The sequence below is a fragment of the Leptodactylus fuscus genome, unplaced genomic scaffold (assembly GCF_031893055.1).
Source record: "Leptodactylus fuscus isolate aLepFus1 unplaced genomic scaffold, aLepFus1.hap2 HAP2_SCAFFOLD_553, whole genome shotgun sequence".
Lineage (NCBI taxonomy): Eukaryota > Metazoa > Chordata > Amphibia > Anura > Leptodactylidae > Leptodactylus > Leptodactylus fuscus.
Window position 1 is genome coordinate 45,981 of NW_027440582.1, and position 14,535 is coordinate 60,515.

At 42.4% G+C, this 14,535-nt stretch overlaps 1 protein-coding gene across 1 annotated transcript in view; it reads right to left on the minus strand.

The window, feature by feature from the left end:
* The window catches only part of LOC142188582 (phosphatidylinositol 3-kinase C2 domain-containing subunit gamma-like), a gene marked incomplete at its 5' end in the record, with an annotated part of 59,880 nt that overhangs the window by 25,739 nt on the left and 19,606 nt on the right, over positions 1-14,535 (minus strand). The window contains 4 exons of the mRNA XM_075261873.1: positions 3,134-3,303; positions 4,335-4,450; positions 5,018-5,147; positions 5,418-5,510. Coding sequence (XP_075117974.1) covers positions 3,134-3,303; positions 4,335-4,450; positions 5,018-5,147; positions 5,418-5,510 — 509 coding nt within the window. The remainder of the gene's footprint in view (positions 1-3,133; positions 3,304-4,334; positions 4,451-5,017; positions 5,148-5,417; positions 5,511-14,535) is intronic.

Consider the following 14,535-nt stretch of genomic DNA (forward strand, 5'->3'; position numbering starts at 1 on the left):
TATTATATACTGTACAGTACACTGCCTCTATATACTACACACACCTGTATTATATACTGTACAGTACACTGCCTCTATATACTACACACACCTGTATATATACTGTACAGTACACTGCCTCTATATACTACACAGACCTGTATATATACTGTACAGTACACTGCCTCTATATACTGCACACACCTGTATTATATACTGTACAGTACACTGCCTCTATATACTACACACACCTGTATTATATACTGTACAGTACACTGCCTCTATATACTACACACACCTGTATTATATACTGTACAGTACACTGCCTCTATATACTACACAGAGCTGTATTATATACTGTACAGTACACTGCCTCTATATACTGCACACACCTGTATTATATACTGTACAGTACACTGCCTCTATATACTACACACACCTGTATTATATACTGTACAGTACACTGCCTCTATATACTACACACACCTGTATTATATACTGTACAGTACACTGCCTCTATATACTACACACACCTGTATTATATACTGTACAGTACACTGCCTCTATATACTACACACACCTGTATTATATACTGTACAGTACACTGCCTCTATATACTACACACACCTGTATTATATACTGTACAGTACACTGCCTCTATATACTACACAGACCTGTATTATATACTGTACAGTACACTGCCTCTATATACTACACACACCTGTATATATACTGTACAGTACACTGTCTCTATATACTACACACAGACCTGTATTATATACTGTACAGTACACTGCCTCTATATACTACACACACCTGTATATATACTGTACAGTACACTGTCTCTATATACTACACACACACCTGTATTATATACTGTACAGTACACTGCCTCTATATACTACACACACCTGTATTATATACTGTACAGTACACTGTCTCTATATACTGCACAGACATGTATTATATACTGTACAGTACACTGCCTCTATATACTACACACACCTGTATATATACTGTACAGTACACTGCCTCTATATACTACACAGACCTGTATTATATACTGTACAGTACACTGCCTCTATATACTACACACACCTGTATTATATACTGTACAGTACACTGCCTCTATATACTACACAGACCTGTATATATACTGTACAGTACACTGCCTCTATATACTGCACACACCTGTATTATATACTGTACAGTACACTGCCTCTATATACTACACAGACCTGTATTATATACTGTACAGTACACTGCCTCTATATACTACACACACCTGTATTATATACTGTACAGTACACTGCCTCTATATACTACACACACCTGTATTATATACTGTACAGTACACTGCCTCTATATACTACACAGACCTGTATTATATACTGTACAGTAAACTGCCTCTATATACTACACACACCTGTATATATACTGTACAGTACACTGCCTCTATATACTACACACCTGTATTATATACTGTACAGTACACTGCCTCTATATACTACACAGACCTGTATATATACTGTACAGTACACTGCCTCTATATACTACACAGACCTGTATTATATACTGTACAGTACACTGCCTCTATATACTACACACACCTGTATATATACTGTACAGTACACTGTCTCTATATACTACACACACCTGTATATATACTGTACAGTACACTGCCTCTATATACTACACAGACCTGTATTATATACTGTACAGTACACTGCCTTTATATACTACACACATCTGTATTATATACTGTACAGTACACTGCCTCTATATACTACACACACCTGTATTATATACTGTACAGTACACTGCCTCTATATACTACACACACCTGTATATATACTGTACAGTACACTGCCTCTATATACTACACAGACCTGTATTATATACTGTACAGTACACTGCCTCTATATACTACACACACCTGTATATATACTGTACAGTACACCGCCTCTATATACTACACACCTGTATTATATACTGTACAGTACACCGCCTCTATATACTACACACACCTGTATTATATACTGTACAGTACACTGCCTCTATATACTACACAGACCTGTATTATATACTGTACAGTACACTGCCTCTATATACTACACACACCTGTATTATATACTGTACAGTACACTGCCTCTATATACTACACAGACCTGTATATATACTGTACAGTACACTGCCTCTATATACTGCACACACCTGTATTATATACTGTACAGTACACCGCCTCTATATACTACACACCTGTATTATATACTGTACAGTACACCGCCTCTATATACTACACACACCTGTATTATATACTGTACAGTACACTGCCTCTATATACTACACAGACCTGTATTATATACTGTACAGTACACTGCCTCTATATACTACACACACCTGTATTATATACTGTACAGTACACTGCCTCTATATACTACACAGACCTGTATTATATACTGTACAGTACACTGCCTCTATATACTGCACACACCTGTATTATATACTGTACAGTACACTGCCTCTATATACTACACACACCTGTATTATATACTGTACAGTACACTGCCTCTATATACTACACACACCTGTATATATACTGTACAGTACACTGCCTCTATATACTACACACACACCTGTATATATACTGTACAGTACACTGCCTCTATATACTACACAGACCTGTATTATATACTGTACAGTACACTGCCTCTATATACTACACACACCTGTATATATACTGTACAGTACACTGCCTCTATATACTACACACACCTGTATTATATACTGTACAGTACACTGCCTCTATATACTACACACACCTGTATATATACTGTACAGTATACTGCCTCTATATACCACACACACCTGTATTATATACTGTACAGTACACTGCCTCTATATACTACACACACCTGTATATATACTGTACAGTACACTGCCTCTATATACTACACAGACCTGTATTATATACTGTACAGTACACTGCCTCTATATACTACACACACCTGTATTATATACTGTACAGTACACTGCCTCTATATACTGCACACACCTGTATATATACTGTACAGTACACTGCCTCTATATACTACACACACCTGTATATATACTGTACAGTAGTGACATCATCGCTCTGTTTCTTACTTCTCACCTTTTAATCTTCCCAAACATTTGCGCGTTTCCCAGGATCTTCCCGAAGTCTATGTGGAACATTTGGCCGGAGCTCGTCAGCATGATGTTGTCATTGTGGCGGTCACAGACGCCCAGGAGAAACGTGACAACGCACCAACCAGCGCAGGAGCACAGGAAGTTGTCAGATGCCTGAGGAGGGAAGTCAAGAAACATTACCAAGAAGTAGGAACCTACTGTGCCCACCTACCGCCCCGTACTCTGTGCCCGCCTACCGCCCCGTACTCTGTGCCCGCCTACCGCCCCGTACTCTCTGCCCGCCTACCGCCCCGTACTCTCTGCCCGCCTACCGCCCCGTACTCTCTGCCCGCCTACCGCCCCGTACTCTCTGCCCGCCTACCGCCCCGTACTCTCTGCCCGCCTACCGCCCCGTACTCTCTGCCCGCCTACCGCCCCGTACTCTCTGCCCGCCTACCGCCCCGTACTCTCTGCCCGCCTACCGCCCCGTACTCTCTGCCCGCCTACCGCCCCGTACTCTCTGCCCGCCTACCGCCCCGTACTCTCTGCCCGCCTACCGCCCCGTACTCTCTGCCCGCCTACCGCCCCGTACTCTGCCCGCCTACCGCCCCGTACTCTGCCCGCCTACCGCCCCGTACTCTGCCCGCCTACCGCCCCGTACTCTGCCCGCCTACCGCCCCGTACTCTGCCCGCCTACCGCCCCGTACTCTCTGCCCGCCTACCGCCCCGTACTCTCTGCCCGCCTACCGCCCCGTACTCTCTGCCCGCCTACCGCCCCGTACTCTCTGCCCGCCTACCGCCCCGTACTCTCTGCCCGCCTACCGCCCCGTACTCTGTGCCCGCCTACCGCCCCATACTCTGTGCCCACCTACCGCCCCATACTCTGTGCCCACCTACCGCCCCGTACTCTCTGCCCGCCTACCGCCCCGTACTCTGTGCCCACCTACCGCCCCGTACTCTGTGCCCGCCTACCGCCCCATACTCTGTGCCCGCCTACCGCCCCATACTCTGTGCCCACCTACAGCCCCGTACTCTGTGCCCACCTACTGGAGGCAGGAATTCACCTGAGATCATGGGTAGGTTCTAAGGGGTGGGTGTTATATAAAGGGCTAAACTGGGGGGTGTTATATTGAGGGTTGTACTGGGGGGGGGTTATAATGAGATGATACCGTGCGCAGGGCGGGGGGGGGGGGGGGCATCATTACCGCGTTGTTGTTCTGGAACCATTTCTTCATTGACGAGTCCTTTAAAGGTCCGAACAGACCCGACTTGTTCTGGATTTTGGCCAAAGTTGTAGAATCCGGAACCAACTGAACCAAACCTGGAAGTAATCACATAATAAAGAGTGGGGGGCGGGGGGCCGACCTATACCGACACGCAGTACAACAAGGGGGCTCCAGTGCCCAGATTATCACCACCACTACTGTGGCCCATCACATGCATCAGTGACATCATCAATCATCAGTGACATCATCAATCATCAGTGACATCATCAATCATCAGTGACATCAATCATCAGTGACATCATCAATCATCAGCGACGTCAATCATCAGTGACGTCATCAATCAGTGACGTCATCAATCATCAGTGACATCATCATCAGTGACATCATCAATCATCAGTGACATCATCAATCATCCGTGACGTCATCAATCATCAGTGACGTCATCAGTATCATCAATCAATGACGTCATCAGTGACGTCATCAATCATCAGTGACGTCATCAATCATCAGTGACATCAATCATCAGTGACATCAATCATCCATGACGTTATCAATAATCAGTGACGTTATCATCAGTATCATCAATGACGTCATCAATCAGTGACGTCATCAATCATCCATGGTGGTCAGTCACACGTGGTCGCTGTCCCGCTGTCACTGACCTTGCTTCGGGCCGGTGGACACACATCTATAGGTGATCATCCGCAGATCTAATCCCTCATGAAGCCAAATTCTGTCCATGATCTCCACCAGCTGGAGGACCAGCATGTCCTGCCTCATGTCGTCTCCCATCTACAGCCCATCAGAAATACAACTCATCATCATCATCATCATCATCATCATCATCATCAGACTCCACACAACATGCAAGAAGCACATCACGTGACCTGACCACGTCTTACAGAAAACAACATAGATCTCACCCAGCAGCCCTGCTATGCGGAATGTAGGACATACGTGTGTCAGTCTAAACTGAACCTCTCAGATTATATTCAACAACCAGAAAACTCAAGAGAAACATAAAAAGCAACAGTAAAATACACAACAATCCGCACTGCGCACCTTATACATGACGTGAATGTTCGGCCCCTGAGGATCAGCATTGATGAAGGAAAGTCTCAGAGGCTTCGCATTGGAACTGAAGAAAGAGCACAACTAAAAGGAGGAAATAGAAGATGTGTAAGAAACCAGCAGGCAAATCATCACTATACCCCAGAGCTGCGCTCACTATTCTACTGGTCACTGTGTACATACATTACATTACTTATCCTGTATTATACTCCAGAGCTGCGCTCACTATTCTGCTGGTACAGTCACTGTGTACATACATTACATTACTTATCCTGTATTATACTCCAGAGCTGCGCTCACTATTCTGCTGGTACAGTCACTATGTACATACATTACATTACTTATCCTGTATTATACTCCAGAGCTGCGCTCACTATTCTGCTGGTACAGTCACTGTGTACATACATTACATTACTTATCCTGTATTATACTCCAGAGCTGCGCTCACTATTCTGCTGGTATAGTCACTGTGTACATACATTACATTACTTATCCTGTATTATACTCCAGAGCTGCGCTCACTATTCTGCTGGTGCAGTCACTGTGTACATACATTACATTACTTATCCTGTATTATACTCCAGAGCTGCGCTCACTATTCTGCTGGTCACTGTGTACATACATTACATTACTTATCCTGTATTATACTCCAGAGCTGCGCTCACTATTCTGCTGGTACAGTCACTGTGTACATACATTACATTACTTATCCTGTATTATACTCCAGAGCTGCGCTCACTATTCTGCTGGTACAGTCACTGTGTACATACATTACTTATCCTGTATTATACTCCAGAGCTGCGCTCACTATTCTGCTGGTACAGTCACTGTGTACATACATTACATTACTTATCCTGTATTATACTCCAGAGCTGCGCTCACTATTCTGCTGGTACAGTCACTGTGTACATACATTACATTACTTATCCTGTATTATACTCCAGAGCTGTGCTCACTATTCTGCTGGTACAGTCACTGTGTACATACATTACTTATCCTGTATTATACTCCAGAGCTGCGCTCACTATTCTGCTGGTGCAGTCACTGTGTACATACATTACATTACTTATCCTGTATTATACCCCAGAGCTGCGCTCACTATTCTGCTGGTCACTGTGTACATACATTACATTACTTATCCTGTATTATACTCCAGAGCTGCGCTCACTATTCTGCTGGTACAGTCACTGTGTACATACATTACTTATCCTGTATTATACTCCAGAGCTGCGCTCACTATTCTGCTGGTACAGTCACTGTGTACATACATTACATTACTTATCCTGTATTATACTCCAGAGCTGCGCTCACTATTCTGCTGGTACAGTCACTGTGTACATACATTACATTACTTATCCTGTATTATACTCCAGAGCTGTGCTCACTATTCTGCTGGTACAGTCACTGTGTACATACATTACTTATCCTGTATTATACTCCAGAGCTGCGCTCACTATTCTGCTGGTGCAGTCACTGTGTACATACATTACATTACTTATCCTGTATTATACCCCAGAGCTGCGCTCACTATTCTGCTGGTCACTGTGTACATACATTACATTACTTATCCTGTATTATACTCCAGAGCTGCGCTCACTATTCTGCTGGTACAGTCACTGTGTACATACATTACATTACTTATCCTGTATTATACTCCAGAGCTGCGCTCACTATTCTGCTGGTACAGTCACTGTGTACATACATTACATTACTTATCCTGTATTATACTCCAGAGCTGCGCTCACTATTCTGCTGGTACAGTCACTGTGTACATACATTACTTATCCTGTATTATACTCCAGAGCTGCGCTCACTATTCTGCTGGTGCAGTCACTGTGTACATACATTACATTACTTATCCTGTATTATACTCCAGAGCTGCGCTCACTATTCTGCTGGTACAGTCACTGTGTACATACATTACATTACTTATCCTGTATTATACCCCAGAGCTGCGCTCACTATTCTGCTGGTGCAGTCACTGTGTACATACATTACATTACTTATCCTGTATTATACTCCAGAGCTGCGCTCACTATTCTGCTGGTGCAGTCACTGTGTACATACATTACATTACTTATCCTGTATTATACTCCAGAGCTGCGCTCACTATTCTGCTGGTGCAGTCACTGTGTACATACATTACATTACTTATCCTGTATTATACTCCAGAGCTGCGCTCACTATTCTGCTGGTACAGTCACTGTGTACATACATTACATTACTTATCCTGTATTATACTCCAGAGCTGTGCTCACTATTCTGCTGGTGCAGTCACTGTGTACATACATTACATTACTTATCCTGTATTATACTCCAGAGCTGCGCTCACTATTCTGCTGGTACAGTCACTGTGTACATACATTACATTACTTATCCTGTATTATACCCCAGAGCTGCGCTCACTATTCTGCTGGTCACTGTGTACATACATTACATTACTTATCCTGTATTATACTCTAGAGCTGCGCTCACTATTCTGCTGGTGCAGTCACTGTGTACATACATTACATTACTTATCCTGTATTATACTCTAGAGCTGCGCTCACTATTCTGCTGGTGCAGTCACTGTGTACATACATTACATTACTTATCCTGTATTATACTCCAGAGCTGCGCTCACTATTCTGCTGGTGCAGTCACTATGTACATACATTACATTACTTATCCTGTATTATACCCCAGAGCTGCGCTCACTATTCTGCTGGTGCAGTCACTGTGTACATACATTACATTACTTATCCTGTATTATACTCCAGAGCTGTGCTCACTATTCTGCTGGTATAGTCACTGTGTACATACATTACATTACTTATCCTGTATTATACTCTAGAGCTGCGCTCACTATTCTGCTGGTACAGTCACTGTGTACATACATTACATTACTTATCCTGTATTATACTCCAGAGCTGCGCTCACTATTCTGCTGGTACAGTCACTGTGTACATACATTACATTACTTATCCTGTATTATACTCCAGAGCTGCGCTCACTATTCTGCTAGTGCAGTCACTGTGTACATACATTACATTACTTATCCTGTATTATACTCCAGAGCTGCGCTCACTATTCTGCTGGTACAGTCACTGTGTACATACATTACTTATCCTGTATTATACTCCAGAGCTGCGCTCACTATTCTGCTGGTGCAGTCACTGTGTACATACATTACATTACTTATCCTGTATTATACTCCAGAGCTGCGCTCACTATTCTGCTGGTACAGTCACTGTGTACATACATTACATTACTTATCCTGTATTATACTCCAGAGCTGCGCTCACTATTCTGCTGGTACAGTCACTGTGTACATACATTACTTATCCTGTATTATACTCCAGAGCTGCACTCACTATTCTGCTGGTACAGTCACTGTGTACATACATTACATTACTTATCCTGTATTATACTCCAGAGCTGCGCTCACTATTCTGCTGGTGCAGTCACTGTGCACATACATTACATTACTTATCCTGTATTATACTCCAGAGCTGCGCTCACTATTCTGCTGGTGCAGTCACTGTGTACATACATTACATTACTTATCCTGTATTATACTCCAGAGCTGCGCTCACTATTCTGCTGGTACAGTCACTGTGTACATACATTACATTACTTATCCTGTATTATACTCCAGAGCTGCGCTCACTATTCTGCTGGTGCAGTCACTGTGTACATACATTACATTACTTATCCTGTATTATACTCCAGAGCTGCGCTCACTATTCTGCTGGTGCAGTCACTGTGTACATACATCACATTACTTATCCTGTATTATACCCCAGAGCTGCGCTCACTATTCTGCTGGTCACTGTGTACATACATTACATTACTTATCCTGTATTATACTCCAGAGCTGCGCTCACTATTCTGCTGGTACAGTCACTGTGTACATACATCACATTACTTATCCTGTATTATACCCCAGAGCTGCGCTCACTATTCTGCTGGTCACTGTGTACATACATTACATTACTTATCCTGTATTATACTCCAGAGCTGCGCTCACTATTCTGCTGGTACAGTCACTGTGTACATACATTACTTATCCTGTATTATACTCCAGAGCTGCGCTCACTATTCTGCTGGTGCAGTCACTGTGTACATACATTACATTACTTATCCTGTATTATACTCCAGAGCTGCGCTCACTATTCTGCTGGTACAGTCACTGTGTACATACATTACATTACTTATCCTGTATTATACTCCAGAGCTGCGCTCACTATTCTGCTGGTACAGTCACTGTGTACATACATTACTTATCCTGTATTATACTCCAGAGCTGCACTCACTATTCTGCTGGTACAGTCACTGTGTACATACATTACATTACTTATCCTGTATTATACTCCAGAGCTGCGCTCACTATTCTGCTGGTGCAGTCACTGTGCACATACATTACATTACTTATCCTGTATTATACTCCAGAGCTGCGCTCACTATTCTGCTGGTGCAGTCACTGTGTACATACATTACATTACTTATCCTGTATTATACTCCAGAGCTGCGCTCACTATTCTGCTGGTACAGTCACTGTGTACATACATTACATTACTTATCCTGTATTATACTCCAGAGCTGCGCTCACTATTCTGCTGGTGCAGTCACTGTGTACATACATTACATTACTTATCCTGTATTATACTCCAGAGCTGCGCTCACTATTCTGCTGGTGCAGTCACTGTGTACATACATTACATTACTTATCCTGTATTATACCCCAGAGCTGCGCTCACTATTCTGCTGGTGCAGTCACTGTGTACATACATTACATTACTTATCCTGTATTATACTCTAGAGCTGCGCTCACTATTCTGCTGGTGCAGTCACTATGTACATACATTACATTACTTATCCTGTATTATACCCCAGAGCTGCGCTCACTATTCTGCTGGTACAGTCACTGTGTACATACATTACATTACTTATCCTGTATTATACTCCAGAGCTGTGCTCACTATTCTGCTGGTATAGTCACTGTGTACATACATTACATTACTTATCCTGTATTATACTCCAGAGCTGTGCTCACTATTCTGCTGGTACAGTCACTGTGTACATACATTACATTACTTATCCTGTATTATACTCCAGAGCTGTGCTCACTATTCTGCTGGTATAGTCACTGTATACATACATTACATTACTTATCCTGTATTATACTCCAGAGCTGCGCTCACTATTCTGCTGGTACAGTCACTGTGTACATACATTACATTACTTATCCTGTATTATACTCCAGAGCTGCGCTCACTATTCTGCTGGTACAGTCACTGTGTACATACATTACATTACTTATCCTGTATTATACTCCAGAGCTGCGCTCACTATTCTGCTGGTACAGTCACTGTGTACATACATTACTTATCCTGTATTATACTCCAGAGCTGCGCTCACTATTCTGCTGGTGCAGTCACTGTGTACATACATTACATTACTTATCCTGTATTATACTCCAGAGCTGCGCTCACTATTCTGCTGGTGCAGTCACTGTGTACATACATTACATTACTTATCCTGTATTATACTCCAGAGCTGCGCTCACTATTCTGCTGGTACAGTCACTGTGTACATACATTACTTATCCTGTATTATACTCCAGAGCTGCGCTCACTATTCTGCTGGTGCAGTCACTGTGTACATACATTACATTACTTATCCTGTATTATACCCCAGAGCTGCGCTCACTATTCTGCTGGTCACTGTGTACATACATTACATTACTTATCCTGTATTATACTCTAGAGCTGCGCTCACTATTCTGCTGGTGCAGTCACTATGTACATACATTACATTACTTATCCTGTATTATACCCCAGAGCTGCGCTCACTATTCTGCTGGTACAGTCACTGTGTACATACATTACATTACTTATCCTGTATTATACTCCAGAGCTGCGCTCACTATTCTGCTGGTACAGTCACTGTGTACATACATTACATTACTTATCCTGTATTATACTCCAGAGCTGCGCTCACTATTCTGCTGGTACAGTCACTGTGTACATACATTACATTACTTATCCTGTATTATACTCCAGAGCTGCGCTCACTATTCTGCTGGTGCAGTCACTGTGTACATACATTACATTACTTATCCTGTATTATACTCCAGAGCTGTGCTCACTATTCTGCTGGTATAGTCACTGTGTACATACATTACATTACTTATCCTGTATTATACCCCAGAGCTGCGCTCACTATTCTGCTGGTGCAGTCACTATGTACATACATTACATTACTTATCCTGTATTATACTCCAGAGCTGCACTCACTATTCTGCTGGTGCAGTCACTGTGTACATACATTACTTATCCTGTATTATACTCCAGAGCTGCGCTCACTATTCTGCTGGTACAGTCACTGTGTACATACATTACATTACTTATCCTGTATTATACTCCAGAGCTGCGCTCACTATTCTGCTGGTACAGTCACTGTGTACATACATTACATTACTTATCCTGTATTATACTCCAGAGCTGCGCTCACTATTCTGCTAGTGCAGTCACTGTGTACATACATCACATTACTTATCCTGTATTATACCCCAGAGCTGCGCTCACTATTCTGCTGGTCACTGTGTACATACATTACATTACTTATCCTGTATTATACCCCAGAGCTGCGCTCACTATTCTGCTGGTACAGTCACTGTGTACATACATTACATTACTTATCCTGTATTATACTCCAGAGCTGCGCTCACTATTCTGCTGGTGCAGTCACTGTGCACATACATTACATTACTTATCCTGTATTATACTCCAGAGCTGCGCTCACTATTCTGCTGGTGCAGTCACTGTGTACATACATTACATTACTTATCCTGTATTATACTCCAGAGCTGCGCTCACTATTCTGCTGGTACAGTCACTGTGTACATACATTACATTACTTATCCTGTATTATACTCCAGAGCTGCGCTCACTATTCTGCTGGTGCAGTCACTGTGTACATACATTACATTACTTATCCTGTATTATACTCCAGAGCTGCGCTCACTATTCTGCTGGTGCAGTCACTGTGTACATACATTACATTACTTATCCTGTATTATACTCCAGAGCTGCGCTCACTATTCTGCTGGTGCAGTCACTATGTACATACATTACATTACTTATCCTGTATTATCCCCCAGAGCTGCGCTCACTATTCTGCTGGTGCAGTCACTGTGTACATACATTACATTACTTATCCTGTATTATACTCCAGAGCTGCGCTCACTATTCTGCTGGTGCAGTCACTGTGTACATACATTACATTACTTATCCTGTATTATACTCCAGAGCTGTGCTCACTATTCTGCTGGTATAGTCACTGTGTACATACATTACATTACTTATCCTGTATTATACCCCAGAGCTGCGCTCACTATTCTGCTGGTGCAGTCACTATGTACATACATTACATTACTTATCCTGTATTATACTCCAGAGCTGTGCTCACTATTCTGCTGGTGCAGTCACTGTGTACATACATTACATTACTTATCCTGTATTATACTCCAGAGCTGCGCTCACTATTCTGCTGGTACAGTCACTGTGTACATACATTACATTACTTATCCTGTATTATACTCCAGAGCTGCGCTCACTATTCTGCTGGTGCAGTCACTGTGTACATACATTACATTACTTATCCTGTATTATACTCCAGAGCTGCGCTCACTATTCTGCTGGTACAGTCACTGTGTACATACATTACATTACTTATCCTGTATTATACTCCAGAGCTGCGCTCACTATTCTGCTGGTGCAGTCACTGTGTACATACATTACATTACTTATCCTGTATTATACCCCAGAGCTGCGCTCACTATTCTGCTGGTACGGTCACTGTGTACATACATCACATTACTTATCCTGTATTATACCCCAGAGCTGCGCTCACTATTCTGCTGGTCACTGTGTACATACAGTACATTACTTATCCTGTATTATACTACAGAGCTGCGCTCACTATTCTGCTGGTGCAGTCACTGTGTACATACATTACATTACTTATCCTGTATTATACTCCAGAGCTGCGCTCACTATTCTGCTGGTACAGTCACTGTGTACATACATTACATTACTTATCCTGTATTATACCCCAGAGCTGCGCTCACTATTCTGCTGGTCACTGTGTACATACATTACATTACTTATCCTGTATTATACTCCAGAGCTGTGCTCACTATTCTGCTGGTACAGTCACTGTGTACATACATTACATTACTTATCCTGTATTATACTCCAGAGCTGCGCTCACTATTCTGCTGGTGCAGTCACTGTGTACATACATTACATTACTTATCCTGTATTATACTCCAGAGCTGCGCTCACTATTCTGCTGGTGCAGTCACTATGTACATACATTACATTACTTATCCTGTATTATACTCCAGAGCTGCGCTCACTATTCTGCTGGTACAGTCACTGTGTACATACATTACATTACTTATCCTGTATTATACAACAGAGCTGCGCTCACTATTCTGCTGGTACAGTCACTGTGTACATACATTACATTACTTATCCTGTATTATACTCCAGAGCTGCGCTCACTATTCTGCTGGTGCAGTCACTATGTACATACATTACATTACTTATCCTGTATTATACTCCAGAGCTGCGCTCACTATTCTGCTGGTACAGTCACTGTGTACATACATTACATTACTTATCCTGTATTATACAACAGAGCTGCGCTCACTATTCTGCTGGTACAGTCACTGTGTACATACATTACATTACTTATCCTGTATTATACTCCAGAGCTGCGCTCACTATTCTGCTGGTACAGTCACTGTGTACATACATTACATTACTTATCCTGTATTATACTCCAGAGCTGCGCTCACTATTCTGCTGGTGCAGTCACTGTGTACATACATTACATTACTTATCCTGTATTATACTCCAGAGCTGCACTCACTATTCTGCTGGTACAGTCACTGTGTACATACATTACATTACTTATCCTGTATTATACTCCAGAGCTGCGCTCACTATTCTGCTGGTACAGTCACTGTGTACATACATTACATTACTTATCCTGTATTATACTCCAGAGCTGCGCTCACTATTCTGCTGGTGCAGTCACTGTGTACATACATTACATT